Source organism: Varroa destructor, unplaced genomic scaffold (assembly GCF_002443255.2).
Source record: "Varroa destructor unplaced genomic scaffold, Vdes_3.0 BEIS01000001.1, whole genome shotgun sequence".
Taxonomy (NCBI): domain Eukaryota; kingdom Metazoa; phylum Arthropoda; class Arachnida; order Mesostigmata; family Varroidae; genus Varroa; species Varroa destructor.
This window is the reverse complement of record NW_019211454.1, coordinates 61991964-62010575: the sequence shown is the minus strand read 5'-3', so window position 1 is coordinate 62010575 and position 18612 is coordinate 61991964. Positions and strand designations below refer to the sequence as shown.

General features: G+C 38.9%; 1 protein-coding gene across 6 annotated transcripts in view; it reads left to right on the top strand.

Annotated features, from left to right (window-relative positions):
• UBL3 (ubiquitin like 3) overlaps positions 1–17852 on the top strand; it is a 30778-nt gene extending 12926 nt beyond the window's left edge. Inside the window, exons 1-4 of one of the 6 annotated variants that reach the window (XM_022813675.2) lie at positions 5154–5352; positions 10318–10423; positions 14387–14611; positions 15395–17852. In XM_022813675.2, coding sequence (XP_022669410.1) covers positions 10397–10423; positions 14387–14611; positions 15395–15505 — 363 coding nt within the window. In that variant the 5' untranslated portion in view covers positions 5154–5352; positions 10318–10396 and the 3' untranslated portion in view covers positions 15506–17852. Of the gene's footprint in view, positions 1–5153; positions 5353–10302; positions 10424–11533; positions 11728–12788; positions 13066–13572; positions 13978–14386; positions 14612–15394 lie in introns of those variants that run through there. The other 5 variants (XM_086985411.1, XM_086985421.1, XM_086985417.1 and 2 more) reach the window with 5 other exon arrangements.
• The last annotated feature ends 760 nt before the right edge of the window (positions 17853–18612 follow it).

Here is an 18612-nt window from a genome sequence, read left to right as displayed (position 1 = left end):
GAGAATCAGAAAAGAAAGGAACAAAAATAAGTAGACAAATGCAGGCATAAAGGAACTAGCAAACAACAACAACGTCAACGACGCCTAAATTATCATTGTTGTAATGCCATCTTCTGTTGGCTAGCGGTGCCAGATTATAGTGATGACGTTGGTTACAACGACGGCAATGCCCGTTGTCTTCTCCGCCAGTTGTCTTTTACTGTGAAACGTTACCGCGGTAGCAACAATAGCAATGGTAACGAACAACGACAGCATGCCGTGTGTCGACCACGGCCCTTGCCCAAGTAGTGGGATGGTTCCAGGTTATCTTGTTATTATTCTGCGAAGGGGCTATAGCTGCGGGAAACGGTGTCTAGACGAAGGAATTCTATTGCTCTCTCCCGCTCTCGATGCTGCTGCTGCTGCTGCTGCTGTTGGGCATACTGGAAGATATGGTCACTAGGCCAATGCGTTATAGATGCAGACCGAGATGAAGAAAATGTCAGAAAGCACTATGGCTTCGATGATGCTGGTGATCTTGCCGGCGACGCCAACTGGCAAACGAACTGCAGACGCTGGGCTGGGCAGGAATGGTGAGGTTACTTTCGTTTGTGTTTGTTGCATTACTTGATGCGTCCCGTTAGCGTTTCCGCAATAAACGATCTGAACGACATGATACTGACCGTTAAGCAAAAACGGTGCCGCTGGCAGGCAGCACGATGCAAATAGCACTTACGGCAGTAGTGTAAGGTATGAGCTTGCTAGTTCACTAGGTTGTTTCGTTTACGTCGCAGAGCAGATACGTACATGTCACGACGTAATAGATAACTGCACGGAATAGAGGTATATTGATAAATAACCGCAGCGGCGCAAATTGTTCAATTAATGCAGGTGGTAAGAAGTCGTAAATTCCACAAGTAGCAGTAGGCAGAGACACAGCATGTTTCATATTAAACTGACTCAACCTATATAAACATTTGTATGTGTATCTTAAATAGGTCCCATCTAGTTCGTGCGAATTTTCATCTGCTTAAATGCTAGAAATAAATGACGAAGCTCAGAAAAGTAACGGGTTGATTTGTGCCTCTAACCAATCTGCAGATCCATCTGTTCCTGGCTCTATGCACGAGATTTACAAAGAAGTTCAAAGTTTAGAAATTTCGATGTTCGGCGTTAAAATTAGTTCGATGAGCGCACAGATCGACTCCAGTTGAAGCCCGTATCTGCTGGCCTGCCTATAGGCCAGGTAAACAGATACTTTAACTGTATATTCAGAGCAGTGTCAGCTATTCACATGATACCAGCTGTCGCTGCGTAACGACAGAATAGGGCAGGACTTCAATCGTATTTTTTGGAAGTATCTTATCTGTGACTTAACTCATGAGCTTAAAACTCGGCGGGGGCTTGTCATTTTGACACGTGTGCAATTCAAAAGTCAAGTGGAGCCAGGAACAACCGCCAAGCGCTCAGACCGATTGTTTCTCTTAATTTCAGAGTACACAGCGCGTAGCCTGTGAGTGGGAAATTCCACTGTAAAGTTCTTGAAGAAAATGCTTTTTGAAGCTCAGTATGGTGCCTTCGCCGTATGAAAGTACCTCGCAAACTTTTCTTCGCATGAACATTTATCTCTTGGTACATAATTTAGCACGTAGAGTTGTTGTTAGTCTTTATTACAGAAAGAAACAGATATTTATTTCTTGGTTGGTTTTAATGCTAAATTTTGCCTAATAACTCTAAAAAAAATTAGTGAAAGCATTTACTTTGCTTTTTTATCTTAAAATTAAATAGAAATGGAAATAACATCTTAAGTCAATCTTTGCTTTTTTCCCATGTTGATAAGGCGTTTGTTTAAACTGTATCATTAATGCACTTTTTCGACGTGCTAATGTAATAAGCTGTTGTCTACGAACAGATCGTTAGCGTGTAGGTAACAAAAAAAATATACGGAACTTAGTTTCCTCAAGTGCTGCATAACGTTCCGTTTCTTCCTCATATATGTTAAGAAAGTAATCAATTTTGGACAGAAGAAAGCTGCCAAAGATAAAAACAACCCAACCCGTACATAAAAACTATTGCTGTTATCGGTGATAAGAAGATCAGGTCACAGTTAGGTGGGTCACGTGGCAGTAGCGTGCGTAGTCTGTGCAGTAAGCTGTCGCTGATCGTATTTTCTTTTTATCACGAGCTGGACGTTTATATACAAGCCATTACTACGGTTATATGTACTAACCCTGTGAATGTAATTCAAAGTTTAGAAAAATCGTAATTAGCTACCTCTGCCTTATGCCCATTTCGGTTAACTGTGAAGTCAAGAGAGTGTGCTCAATAGGGAGACTTACGTCCAATTTTACCTGTACTGTAATTGTCATCTCTAGCTTTATTTTTTACCACACTTACACAAGTGTACATGTGGACAAATGTATAAAAAGTAATCCTGCATACTGCCTTAATCACTTAAAATAAATGCAATGTAGCAAAAAACACGACGAAGCAAAATCCTATTCAATCATTTAAGGCCTTATAAATTTTCTCGTATACACCGAATGCCATGCTTATAGCGTAAAAACAAAAAAGGTTAATTATCCATGACAATGACGGCCATGGGCAATTTATTTCCACGTTAAATTAACACCGAACGTTATTTTGTCTGGATCATTTTGCGGTCGCCGGTCGCAAGCACCACTATCCCAAAGATTAATCACGACAAAATACGATATAAAGCAATAAACAATAAACAGCATCGATTCTTTTCAGTTAGGTCAAGCTTGTCTTTACTACGTCGGACTTTGGAAAAGAGCGGTGTTAGCTACTATTTTCCGACCTTTACATTCACCGTATAAATAAAACAAAACGTATTTAAGCCGTCGATATTTGGACGCCAACGACAAAACTTCTTTTCTAAGACGAATTGCGAACTGCGTACGTATTTCATGTATATGTTGTGCGGCTTTTTTGCTAGCGGAGGTTGTAGCTTATGAATAACTATAGGCTCGGATGTGTCTTTTGCGTTCTTAGAATCATAAACGAAACCTTCTCCCGAAATTAACCCGTCATGATGGCGAAAAAGGCGTGAAAATTCCGTTAGAATATTGTATGCTCTGTGAAATTAGGTTTAGTTTAAATTTGGCGGTTAAACCCTGCTCGTTCTCACATTGGGGGCCAGTACAAGTATAGATTAGCATTTGATGCAGACCTTCATATTTCTGTGGAAGTATATGTGGTCAACTGTATCTGGCCGTGGTTATCCAAATAAGTTTAAAACTGCGTGACTGAAATAGTTTTTTGAACTATGTCCGCGTTGACAATCATATACATATAAATGTAATTCCCAAATAGAACTTAGTAAAGTTCTATTTGGGAGTTATTAGTCACAGATTCGATATCACTTTCCTACCTCTTCCAAAATGGGACGTATGAGCTATCTTATTTGTTACAGACTACCCTTGGTTACGAATCTCGACGGTCGGTAAATTACTATTTTTTAAAAAGTTATATTTTGATGTGTCTCGAATACATACACATTAACGATAATAATGTGCAGCAGAAGTGATTATATAGGTAATGATTGTTTTTCGTTATATTAATATCATAGCTACAGCTAATAAGTTGTGATTAAACTGTGAATTGCCTGAAAGCATCACATGCTACTATATATTTTAGCCGGCTTGCTAGCTAGTTAAATGTTAAATAAAAAAAAAAAACACATTAATATTAAAAACATAGTTGCATGTTGTGTAATCGGATTCATTGCCAAAGCTATATTACTCTTATACTATTGCCTCTGGAGATTGAATAATTTAGCCATAGTCGAAGCTACCTACCGTTATACGAATAGAAAAACATGCGATTTTAGTTTCCCAGCACGATGTGGGTCAATCTTAACTAGCGGATGACGTATAGATCTAGTGACAAATGATGCTTGTTATCTAATTTTACTTACGAGCTACACGCGAACATTGTATTTACTCGGCCAACTCTCGCGGCTCGGAAGCATCAATGAGAGTAATATTTCGTTCACACCTATTTTAGGAGCGGCCTATTGGCTAAACAAGTGATGTCTAGACATTCTAAATGAGCCTGTTTTTTTTTTTTTTTTCGAAGCAAGCGATCTGAAACATTGGACAAATTCAAAAACGGTCGTTGGTCGGAAACCGAAAAAAAGCTAAATGCTTTCTGCGATCTTGAGTACCATAAATAGATGCCATGAAAAGCTTTAAGTATTGGCAAAAAATAGAGCCAGGCAGATGATACGTATCGGAAATGATCGGTAGACTCTCAGGTTCAATAGGTCCGATCGATAAGTCAACCACTTACAGCTGACTTTCTACCCTCTGTAAAGGTGATCAACATCAGAGTCGGATTCCGTTAACTATATTCAACTTCTCTATGTGTGAGCCTCTTTATTACTTGGTTGTTCTCTTCAAAAACATATCAGATATTGTTGTCCATCTTTGAAGTTTCTATAATTCCTTTTGTTCGTTACTTGAGGCTGGTCGCCCCCAAAATGATCGCACACCCGAGCCAGGTCGAGTATCCGAATACGATCATATGCCATAAACACGTTTACATATGCCATCAATTAGGCGGGAATGTCTCTTCTAGACAAATAAAATTGAAACGTTGATAGCGATTCTTCCATGTTAAGGCGTTGCGACGATCGAGTCGTTTATCGGTGGAACATCACCAACAAATGAATACACAGACGACAGCAGTCAGCTACAAACAGCCGAAGAGTAGTAGCGATTCTCCGTGTTGGGGGCCTAAAGTCCACTCAGCTCAAGTTCCTGTTCCCTTGACCGATTACGTATCCCAGCCGTTGCAAATCCAAGGTAATCAATTACTGTCTAGCTTTCCTTTTGCTACTCATGTAGCAGCCGATACCAATAAAGCTTACCGACCACCGATAGCGTTTTTGAGGCGATTGACTACTCATTGCGCACAACTATGACTGTCCACACTCTTCGAAACGCTGCCGGACGTTTGTATGAATATATTTATTGCTCAAAGAAAGAACTGGAGAACCAAGAAGGGTGAGAGGAATAAAGAAGCAGACGTTCTAGCAGACATCTAAGCACCAGCAGCAGCGGCGACAGCAGTGGTACCTAGAAGAAACGAGCATATAAACAGCGTCTGTCAATTGATAAAAGTGATAAGCGGGCCGTGGCTGCCGCTGACTAGTAAGAATTGGTTTGACATGGGCTGCGTTTCCAAGAAGAAACAGGCTGTTGTTACTCGCAGTGCCGCAGTGCTTACTTTTATTATTGCAGAATCTTAGAAAACAAAAACAGTTATAATCTCCATGGCTAGATTCGATGGTACTGGTGGTAGCTCACGGAGCTGGCGCGCTACAACAATTCAAAGCTGATTGATTTGGTACGCTGACGAATTATGTCTCACCTTCTTTCAAATAAAAGAAACACATAAAAACAAATCTTTTTAATCTCCGATCGGCCAAAAGTGCAACTACTAATCTCCATTCAAGGACAACAGCTTCGCCGACCATACGTATTTTTGCCTGTATCCCGTTTGATTGGAGAAATTGCTAGCGTCACAGTGAATTGTTACCAACGATTTTATCTGGTTTAGCCATGGTTTCTTACTTCTATGTATACGTAGAATTCTATGTATATATAGAATCTAACTAGCAGTTAATGAAAACACAGCATAGTATGAACTTTTGAAAATAGCTAAGTGCATTATATATATATACGATGTGTATATATATATATATATATATATATATATATATATATATATACACATCGTTTACTTAACGTATAAAATAGGTACTTCTACTCTTATATATATATATATATATATATATATATAAGAGTAGAAGTACCTATTTTATACGTTAACTAGACGATATTTGTCCCATTTTCGAAGTTTGGCTCTACAACAACAGCGATCCGGCTGCCCAAAGTAAGCCACTAAGGGAACTAGCCTAGAGTGACATTATCTAAAAACGTTCTTCGGAACACTTATATAAGAATAGAAATCGTCTGACGTGGGAAGTTCATACATGAAGCCTATGAGAACCGGGGTATAGAGCAATCCGAAACCTGCTGATCATCCATCTCGAGTAGTTTCCTCAGTGGTGCCATTCGTTATCTAATACTAGGCGAACTGGAACCAAGTAAGGAACATCACTTGCGCTAGTGACGACACCTTATACGTAACGAAAAAAAAATTGTTAATCTCTGACAATCGAACAATCTACGACGGTCGCTTCTTAGTACTTATCTAGAAATCTAACACGGACGACGGGTATAAACAGAAGACAAAGCGTTGAAATTTGGACCGAATGTTCCGTGCTAATTTTATTCAGTTATTATGTCCGTGTTAATTTAGCACAAACATGTCGTATCTTTCGAACCTCACCTTCGATAACATCATTCTACACGACGATTTCTGTGACGCAGTTCTAAGGCTGTCATTATAGGGGAAGCATATATTTCGCATTGCTAATGATGCTTTACACATCAGACGTTATACAGAACACTGAATTTTAGACTGTGGTTTTCTTTGCCACCTGCCATACCCGTTTGCAAAAAGCTGCTTAGTTAGATTTGAATAATTCAATTGCAGATTTACTAATACACACCTGATTATTGAGGCCTATAGAAGAAGACCGCTTGCTGTTGTGCCGTTGTTGAGGGATCAAAGATCTAGATGTGAAAAGCGGCGGAAAAGTCGAAAAGGTTGACTTTTTCGATCGAGGCTTTTTGAAAAAGCATTTTGGATAAGGTAGGCCTGATTCGTGGTCCGGCTACATGTTCTTCACACCCGTAGCAGCAGTCTTCGAACTGCTTTTAAAGTATTTCAACGCTGTCTTAATTCGTGCATATTGAATGCCAGCAAATTAACATTATAAACTATTTTTTTCGTTACTCTTCACCACACACCACACGTCGAGTGTAATACATACGTTAGCAGTACAGATATGTATAAGTGGACTGTAATTCAAATACAAGGCAAACTCTTTATTGTTCTTTAAGTTGCCAACGTGACAGTGATGAACGTTATGTGCGCCTGTTCTTGCATCTCGTGGTAGAACAAACCAGTTTGGGATTGTTCATCGACTTCAATCTGAAGTACCAAGTGACGCGAAAAAGCTCGACGTTAGTACCTTTTTGAGCCGCACCATTGGTCGTATGAGGGGTGCAATCACGCCACTGATTGGAGCTCGATATTTATCTCAAATACAAAGTGAGTGGTCCGGTTAGTGGTTGGCCTTCCAGGATCGTGTTCTACATAAACTGCAAATCCAGGGTAACCATTAACACTACCTAAATCTTGTCGTTTCAAAGACAGCGACTTCCCATTCAGTTCCTTGATTATGTACAATTTCTATGCTAGTAGTCTTAAGTTAGTGGCACTAATTCTGCAGAACATCTAATAAATGATGCAAAAGCTTTGTGCGTACTCCGCATAAGTTCTCCGATATGTCTTTCCGTAGACTGACACTTTAGCGGTGTATTGTCGCTTTCGTGAACAAATGCATGGATGTAATAGCCGCGTAAAGATCGGCTATGTCGAGTATTCTCTTTCTATATTTGAGTCTTGTATTTATACTGGTCAGCTTCCATCTCGTTATGGATAACTTAGATAGTTGAAGCTTTTGCTTCTTCTCTCTGCTAAAGTAGTGCATTAATTACGCTACAGTTTAATAATCTGTTCATTATTTGCATTTCTGCGTTGGTTTTGTAAACACTCCGCGATGCGATGTCTTTTCTTCATGCTTCAGAGCCTGATGAAGATTTGCTTTGTTGTGTGTTTACCGATGATGCTCGTGTCTATAACGGTATGTTCCCATCACCTAGTTAGCCTTGTCCAGAATAAAGCAACGCAGGAACTAGTCCTCATGCTTTTCACGTCGCCCCCACGTGACCAGCATTGCCAAATACTGTTGGTCCAAACTGACCGTTGCAGACACGCACACGTACAGGTGCATTCATTCCAACACGCCTATCTACAGTGATTCACAATACCAATAACATACAATGCACAACACACACGCGCGCAAACGCAAAAACAGAGTAACAACGAGACCTAGCTGCGCTAGACAAAAGAACACTCAGCCGGTGGTTATACGTTGTCGTCACAAGTCTGTCTGTATGTTAGGCTCTCCGTGCATTGTTGATGCGCCATTAGATATCAGCGCGGAGGCGGCAGGATTGCTAAGCTTTATGAAGTCGGTGAAGATCTCAATGCTAAGTCAGATGCCGAAACCGGCATCGAACGCGGAATACATTACAGAGATAATGCAGAAGCGCTGCCTGTCTATTGCTAATACCGCTACTGCTATAGGCTGTGCGATGCGGTTAGGGTTAACCTTGTGGAACACCGAACATGGAACGGGTCGGCGAAACCAGTACTATAAATGTGTCTCAAAAAGATTGACCTGCTAAAAGTAGCGTAGTCGTTTCTCTGAGAACTATCTCAGTTACTATTAATAGAATAGTTTGCTGTTTACAACAGTTTCCTTTTTTTTTTCTAAATCTTTATTGCATCAGGTTTCCGGCTGACTAATGTCGATTTTGAGCTCTCATAATGTAACGCTTGTTAGATAGCTACGTAACCATTTACGTGACGCTTGTCATATCTTTAATGCTATTGGACCAGTTAGTTTTTTTTTTGTTATCCAGAGCCGAAGGCATTGAGCATGAAACTATTCTTTCGTCCAATTACAACAAAATGAGATTATAAAATTGTTCACGTTTCAAGCTTCCAACGTTTGCTCATCACCCTGGTGATACCTCGCTACAATTATAGGTCTCAAATTCCAGGCCCGTGAATATCTTAAGGCACTTACGCGATTGGGGGAAACAATGTGCATTTTATACTGCGAGCTGCGAATCTTGACAGGTTACCTATGTATAACACTGTGATACCTCTGTCTCTCGCCTCCATCCGATACCCCTCGTTCAGATCAACGACGTTCATCGTATAAACTCCCCTGGTTACAAGTACTACGTCTGATATGAAACTTTACCATCCGGTTGTTTGTATTGTTTAAGTCCTACACAGAGAAGCAGTATCTCGTACCATGGTCTCTTGCTAGAATCATTGGCTAAACTGCCTTTGAAGATACCTAGACCTAATATGTGTGTGGATCTTTCTGCACTTGTCGCTTGCCTGCAACGACTAATCTACAACGGATAAATACTTATAGTTAAAGATGGTCCATTTAATTTAGTGTCATTAATGTATTGTCAGTTCTCTACGGTATCCGTAATTGTGTTTTCATTTAAAAAACTAGGTAGTACGTTTGAAAATAGCTATTTACCCCAATGCCTTTGCGTACCGCAGTGAAACGGCTGGGTCCGCTCTTTGAAATATGCTTCTCTGCACTCGGACTTGTTCGTACCGCTATCGCATAAAAATATGTATCTTTCCATTTTTAAGACATGTATTTACTTACTAATAAGTGTCTCTCTATTTGTGGCTTCTTTATTGTTCAGGCATGCGTAACTGTATAGATTAATTTTAGCCACGGGACAACTACTACAGCCTGCGCTGTGTTAGATGCCTTTTATAACGTCAATTCTGGTCACGATAGTGTCTGGGTCGAGGGTCGGCTCAGGCTGATCGCTCGAGCTGTGAACTGTTGTAGTACTGTTATTAAGTTACAGCGCTGTCTGTGAATTATACGTCGTCATTGCAATCGCTTAGGTAATGTATGGCGCTTAAAGCCATGTGTACTTCAATGTTGGAAGCGATCCCAGGAGCTTCATATACGTTCACTCTACGTTATTGGTGAAGCATTAAAAACGCTTGTGGGATCATTGTCAAGCTTGAAATCATGTGTAATTATCGTTGTTTGCCGTCCTAGGGTAGACTAGGTGATTACAAGTTACAAACCTACAAGTGACTGATGTCCTTATTTGGCGTCCCCTAACATAGAAAAACTTTCAATTCAAATTCAAAGTCAGCTGTATGAGTACATCTGGTTATATAGATACACGTATATGGCCATCGCCGGTGCTGCGTCAGTGCTTCGTATGACACGGTAGCATTATGATGACAATAAAATCTGAAAAGCTCGTCGGCTATGAAGCCCATATAATCGCATATATATATATATATATATATATATATATATATATATTTGAATTGATAATAATAAAAACAAAAAAATTAAATGAAATACTGTAGTTCATCAAGCATATCAATACGCTTAAACTCGTAGATATTGACAAAATAGCTGACACCTCCAATATAAAATTAATGAAAATAGAATTTTTAGAAAATATGACAATATAATGCCAATGTAACATAACAACTGTGGAAATATTATAGATGACTAAGAGTAAATTTCAGTCGTTCGTGTTTCAGATTGAGTCGTCTTCGGGAGGCGAGATAAGGCAGAGCGATTCTGTTAGCGCACCCACCTTAACGCACCATTTGCTTCAGCATGACGCGATCCATTCCAGAAGATAAGGTAGTATATTTATGTGAATTGGTTTTCAAATTCGTTTATCGAATAATGCTGTTTCTAATCTTGCGCCGCCATTGAACCAAAAGGTACAATGACTTAAGCTCTTTATTAAAGTTTTATTATATGTGTCCTACCCCTGACCAACATAAGCCCATTCATTTATACAAAACAAACCTTTCAGTTTAACTCTATTTGGGAGTTGTGGTACTTTGTAGTTCGGGTAAACTGATTTTATAAATACTTAATTTGCATCAATTTTTAATTAGCACTCCTGAACCGACACGCTTAGTAATAATTATACGAATATATAATTTATCTTTATAGCGTTACTCTAATTTATTATACTAATTTAGCTGCATATGTTTGCAAAAAATCTTGGTGTCAAAAAGCCGTTATGTTTAAAACTAAGAGCTGTAAATTACGCGTTGCCGCAAACGTGCTAACGTAGAATTCACGCACTTGCATTCCAGCATACAAGGATGCCTCTTTTATCGCATAGATTGTAAAATTAAAATAAAAAATTCAGGTTTGTAAAATTAATTTTTGCAATATAACCAGGATATTTATAAGCAATTTTTCTCAGAATAAATGTATAAATAACTACTAAAGACAACAAGCTAAAGTTCATGCCTTTCGCTAGATCGCAAGTGCTGTATTAATTAGAGCATATCAGATGTGCTAAACTTACTCTAGTTTCAAAATGTTCTACGAAAAAAAATGTTATTCTACCTCTAACTGTTATTTCGTAGAAATTAACTTCGTATTTTTTAAGTTGTCCATATTAACTATCTGATAAAGTAGGTCTTGCGCCGGTCTGCCAAAACGCTGCTACAGGTATTCCCAATAAAGCTGCTATTGTCGAGTGCTAGATTTTACGTTTATTTACCTAGAAAACAAAATATGAAATGTCTGACAATACCATTTGGCCTACAATAACTATTTGCAAATGAAGCCTGCCCTAGAAATGAAGGAATCACGGGGATAAAATCAATATATATATGATAGGATATAGGATATAAAACCAATACCAATATGCAGGTGAAATTTCGTTTTGATTACGCTTTACCTCATAAATGTCGGCTCTAATCGCAAATGACGATAATTTTGGTTCTTCTTGGCTTCGTGTGTTTGGTATCATTATAAAACAATGTAGTGTATGGGAAGCCGAACGAATTCATAGCCATATTCCATGGAAGTGACCTGTTAACTGAATTTGAAGTTTTTGAATAATTGCGATAATGTTGACTGGGTGCATTTTGATTTTCAAATAAGCTCCGGTATCAGCTCTTAGGAGCGGAGTCGATACAGTAAGTATTGGCATGCTCTAGCCAATAGGGCAAAGTATCCTCAGTTTTACGCGAAGTTAAAGCATGAAGTCCTCATTAATAAGACCATTGAAAGATTCTTGTGCTTTTAAACTTGTACTTACCAAACCGCCAATTAGAAAAACAGACATTCAAATCACCCAAGAAAATTTAACTGTGTTCAACAATACTGTCCTAGAACTGACCATTTTTGTCAAAGTGTACAGTTTTGCGAAAAGCTGTATACACAGTTCTACACTTGTGAAATGACGGCACATGCGTCGAACGGATTTAGCCTGCGAGATCAACGTTGTCAAAAATAAAATATGGTGATAATAGAACGGTATACGACATCTAACATTAGCTTAATCTTTCTTCATAGAAGTAAAATAGTTTTTGTATTGCTCTTACACCTTTTTGATAGATGCCATAGGTTTGTCCTATTCGCTCGGTCCCGGTCTAGGCTCAATTATTTCTTCAGTTTATTTAGGTTACGCATTTACGAGACAGCTTTTACTACTAGTGGATTGAAAATATTTGCCACCGTGCAGCATTCAGTAAGACTGTCAGTATAGATACCGCTATCATACTAATTTCAGGCTTTCGTGAAATGCTCTTGCATCCCAAAATGCTTGAAATCAATTTTAACATAAAATATAAATAGTTTAGATATTAATAACTATTAAGCTCTACAGCTGCCGTGACGCTTTATGTTCGCTAGAGAGCCTAGCAGTCTGGATAGTCAACGTATTATGCAGTGAGGCTAGGTCATCCTGACAACGTATTGATATGATCTGCTAAAGAAAATGAGTGTCGCTTACCTGTGCCGGTTTGCTTATGGCGCCTGTCGACCGCCTTGTCTTAACGACTGTCTTGACTCAAACAACTTAATACCTTTTTGTTACCGTTAGTATTACTATTGTTGGCAGAATACCAAACGAGGATAATAAAAATACAAAGCATAACAACAAAATCCAAGAGGTAGCCATAGCTTGGAGGAAAACGATATAAATACTGCTGCTTTTCAAAGATGTAAGTAAGCACGATTATGACATAGCCGAAAGAGAATTTCATTTTGTCAGATTATCGGGTCTATTAGAAGCAAATTTATTTGATCTGTTCCCGGCTATTTGAGCCGTTCGTGGCTCTTATTTTGAATCTTTTGAGTCTGATAATAGTATCAGTATAACAAGCATATTACTGATGTATTTACTAGTACATCGCTAGTAGTGTATGAAACTCTGTCTGTGTATGAAACTGAGTCCTATTTCTTGCTGCTTCAGGCTTAGTCTGTATCTGTAATTCTGTTCATCTTTGTGGAAAAGTGCGCTGACAAACACCGTAAGTTATCATAGAACTATAATCTATTTAAAGGAAAAACTCTATTCGTATAGTAGCTCCAAATTGTGTTATTATAACGTAACAATAGTGCATAGTGCTATCATGGCTTTTGGACACCAATACGTTCAACTGCTGGCCATTAGTGCGTGGTAATGGCCTTAGCCCTAAAACAAATACTCCAGAACAATCTAGTTCTCCTATTCGTAACCTCCCGAGCGGTTAAAACTTAAATGGACGATAGCGTCGGCGTCGTACGCTGACGCTATATCCGTTTGTTTGAGTGAGATCATGGCCGAATCGTAAGGCCAACCAGGAAGGGAAACAAGGAGGTAGGCAGATGGTTAAAGGGACTGGGATATCATTTTTGTTGTCAGTGACGGCAATCTCTACGATGATTTTGGCATTGACGCGGGCAATCCAACACATACAAACATGGTACACTATTTTCTATAGAATTCTTCTAAGAGAAAAAAACGGACGATTGGAGTTGATCTACGTTCTTTTCAGCTGGAGATGTAAGCCAACAAGCAAGCGTCCGGACGGGAAAATCGGCTGACACACAGGCGCAATGGGGTTAGAACAATTTCATCGGCCTTCAATGGGATGCCCAGAGTGCTGTCTGGAATTCCATTCAGTAGAGCCGTGTCCTTGCCCACTTATCACTCCTTAGTGAATTGCCGCTGTCATAACGAGTTTTCGTTCTTCGAAAAAGACGGAACGTATCATACATTGTGAACAGGCAGCGGAAATGCGGACAATTCAGTTCCTAGCAAAACTACAGACTGCAGGCGCAGACTACAACGAGGGGAAGAAAGCTCATCGTGGGGAACGGAGAAAAGAGAGCGAGAAAAAGGAGACGAAAAATTAAAAAGGCTGTTTTATTAAAATTGATTTAATTGCGATTATACAATGGTATTTGTTCTTTCATTTATATACTAACGTGCAAAATATGGCACACTTTACAAGAAAATTGCTCAATATCCGGCCATCATATCCTGTACCAGATCTTATCGATCTGTTTAGTTTATAAACGTGACAACAATGTTGCCCATCAGCTGCGTCCATGCTTTAATTGTAGATTATCTTGCGTCAAAATTAAGCACCGCTTATCAGTTTCTGCTAGACTTAGGTGAATTTTCGCCTTATTTTACTGATAACGTGTATTATCGCTGTGTGACAAGAATTTCTCTCCTTCCCTCCCTGTCTTTTAATATATATGTATGTTGATTCCAATAATCCTCATTCGATTCGGGAAATGCCAACGTTGTCCTGATGACAACCGAATTGTTATTAATGTGATTGTTGTTTCTGCTATCTTCAGATCAATCTTCGCCTTATCCTCGTATCCGGAAAGACGAAGGATTTCCTATTCAGTCCTGCAGCATCCGCGGGCGATATCGCCCAGTCGGTATATGAAGCCTGGCCAACGGAGTGGGCGGCAGAAAAGGTAGAACGAGCCGAGATTCTCCGCCTAATTTACCAGGGTCGTTTTCTTCACGCCGACGTGACGCTCAGTGCGCTTGCACTGCCAACTGGCAAGACCACCGTACGTACTACTTACATGTTATACCAAACATACCCAATGCATTTAATGCATTGATATTTACATAATTATTATTATTACTCAACGACATACCAGTGCTATAAATACAGTATACCACGGAGCTGCTATTTACTACTGTAAATTGTTGTTATCCTGTTGTTGCAGCCACACAGTGACTAACAACGCATAGGCCTGGTGACTGTCTGAAAAACATGAAAATCAATAAAATACATGTTAAATACAATAATTCTAAAATCACGCTCTACTACAATTCTATATGTTTGTTTACTGAATAAAATATGGAAATTTGTCGAAATTACAAAACACGGCTCTTTACTAGAATAAATTATTGTTAATGTCCACGACTGGTTTCACGCTTCGCTGCTAGTTCTCCTATGATTGCTGGACCTAGTGCTCTGCTCATCGTGCTCCTTCATGCGTCGCTAATACTAAAAATGTTTGTTACGTTTGTTGGCCGACACTTTTTATAGGTTATAGTTACATATATACATATATATAGTGTGTGTGGAATGTTTCTGGAACAAAAGCATTTCCATTATGTTTACTGTGGCTTAGAGAAAAGAAAAAAGACTTATTCAATAGAGGTACTTTAACTGCATTTGAGTATATTTATATAAACAAAAAAAGTACCAATTGCATACGTATAAGTTACTCACACTTTACAATTCATTACTGCCTTTCGAATCGTTATAGTTCCATGCAGTCCCTGCAATAGCGGTCTGCTCTATCAGAAACTAACATCCTGCCTGCTTTCTCCCATTTCAGGTTATGCATCTCCTACCACGCGAAAATCTGCCTGAGCCAAATCAGGACGAACGAATAAAGGAAACGACAAGTTCCTGTTGTTTCTCCTCGTCATCCTGCGTTATTCTGTAGAGCTTTCATGCGAGTCTAGTGGTTGAAATCGGCACAAGACCGGGCTTGAGAGTCGCTCGCGTTCGCTGTGTTAGTCATTGCGCTGACAGGACAAAGACAGCCCTTGACAGATTGGTTGATAAAATTTATTCAAAGCAACATTCAGTAAAACGGTGGTTGCCATGGCCCTTTGTGTGTGCTATTCGGCAAGAGACTGTGATTAGCGCATCACGCCGGACATGCAAATGGACACAGTTGAAAATTACCATATCTGGGGTAGGAAACGATGATGATGATGATTGTTGGTGATATTTCGATAAACGATAACGAAGATGGAAGACCTTAATGTCTATCAAAAACTTTTGTAGGTCCCGGAAAGCCTTGTTTTAGAGTAAAGTCTGTATCAAAATTACCCAAGAATTGAATTAAAACATAGGCCAACGCATGAACTAATAGTTGTACCCTAACAGTCAGCTGGCTGGATGCTACGCAGAAGTGCAGGCGTGATTGTGTGAAAGGAAGTGCGGAAGAAAAAGCAAAAGAGATGGAGGGGTTGGACGAACATGTGAAACGTGCATACATATTAGTTGTGTCGCTATCTGAAAATAACATTCAAACAATATTGGTTGAATTATGGAACTTGTTACTTTGAATTAGAATGCGAAGTTGATATGGAACGTTGTTATATCGACAAAAGTAATCAAATAAAAAAATACATCTTTATTGGATATCCGCTGTAACAAACAGGTGGTATAAACAAAAAAAAAAACCAGCACTTTATTCATTACCCGGCACAAAGAATTGCAATTTAATCGTTCCAGAGGTGCCTGCCGCTCTGTCGTGGGCAGTCGCTGACGAAATCATAGCTTATCTGCTTGAATGGTTCGACCTGCGAACGACGCAGTTTCTAGAAAGTTGATTTTTAAAATACGGACAGTAAATAGCAAGGTATTGAGACAAAGGTATAGGTGCAGAAGACGTCATGTAGATAAAGAAAATGCTTCAGTCCCGTCGAGATTGTCTATTTGCGTCTCTTGTGGTCCTAAAGAGATACTTCATCGAGCGATTTAATGGTCAACCCAAACACACATCGGTAGGTCAGAAAATGCTACTGTCCTCGTCAAGGTATAGTCTCAGGCGAGTGGTGCACCTGCAGCTTTCGGACTGAAGGCATTCGCACCGCTTGTGAGGCCTAAACTGCCGAACTGGACGGAGCAGGTACAATTATAGCACGCAAACGAAATACGATGACGATTCTGGGGACGACGGGTGGCGTCATTGAAATTTATATCGGTACGACGACCAATAATATAGCTACGTATTTTCTAGGAGATGTGGTAAAAAGCGGAATACGAACAGTAAGATATGATTTCTCCTTGCTGCGGAAATAAACAAAAAATGAAATAAATAAATGAGAGTACGTAATAGAAAACATCTAAGAAAATAGAGGGAAATAAAGAAATGGCTTTTCCAGCAGCAGGAAGAGGATGTGGGTGGATTAATGAAACGTAACCAACTTTAGCAGACCAACAACTGGACTAGATGAAGAAGCTCAGACAGATAACGAGCGGATATAAAGAAGCATATGTATAAAAACGCTATATAGATACGCTATTTATGACGTATATATATATATATATATATATATATATATATATATATATATATATATATATATATATATACATATATATCTCGATCGATTAGGTAACGATACTTTTAAGCGGAAACAAGACGCATCACAATTCAAAATGAGAACTTGACGCTGATGATGACGATGATCATTTAGTTTATGATGATATGATAGAAAAAAAATTATTCAAAATGGTGTGAGCTGGCGTTACAAATAAGACCGGCTTTCTGGTGGATTGCCCTGACACTTTTCAGGCGCCCAACACCAGACGGGTCCTATTAATGTGTCCGCAAAAATGACGAAGAAAACAGATGGTTCGCTTAAAAGGAAACCGTTTTCGAAGCGTCGTCCGTACGATGTGTGACATAACATATTTCGACAACTTGTTGTTGTATAATATAAATGATTTTAATTGATCAAGATAACGCCGATGCTGATGTTGATAGAAATAAATAAATTTTAAGTAAAGAAATAGATAAAAATAAAAAAAATATAGTATTGTCACCATCGTAATAGTGTGTTCCATACATGTTCACTAAAAAACAAATTTAAAATAGGTGAGGGACAGAGGAAATCCCCTTTTTTTTTTTTGGCAACACTGCCGCTCTTTCTGTGTATATTGTACTTCCTAACTGAAAAATATAAGATTCAAAGGCAAGAACGACAAGACAAAGGCTGGAGTAACAGGAACACTTAAATAAAGTAAATGTTGTCTATATCTCATTAAAAAATGAATGTAATTTTAATCATTCCTTAACCAGGCCTTCGTAGATAGAATTTCTCAGACACCTCACTATCAAAGGGATGTGAAAGTAATTGGTTGATGCGTTGCACTGCACTTTTTACTGTATTTTCCTAACGAAAGATATTTTCAATATTTCATATATGTATAAACAAGGGTCTTTATGAAGTAATTTAATGTTGTTGTAAGAACATTGCAGGCTCTCCAATCGACACATAATATTGGTAAACTTGATTATTTGAGTTTATTAATAAGCAAAATAGTTCTTAAATTCTTAGCTAATACAGCTTAGTTTCTTACTTGAACTAACAACTACAATTAGTAATCTGTATTGTTGTCTTGTCAGTAGTTGAAATTAGCGAAAAAGAGTGATTTTTTTGACACGAATGCTAACTTTGATTGGCACTATTTTAGATAACCATATAGATCAAACTCACATTGTAGTTACTACTTACTTTTCGCATATTGGCTTGGAACGGAAGTTCCTTCGCTGTTTCTGTCGTTTATACCTATATGTCGTCTATACTACCTGCCTAGAGCCTTTCACAACGCCAAGGGAAAAGTAGGTGATAGCTAAGCCTTTACGAATGCACCTTTGTATGCCGCCTTAGAGAACGATATGCCTAGTGACGAGGATGTTGGCCATCAATAGAATCGAAAAGAGGAAAAGGAATTTTAATGCAAAGGTAGCGAAGCAGGTCTTAGCGCCGGCTTTTCTCCTTAAATAAAGTCAGCTTCTAGGTAGAAACCGAT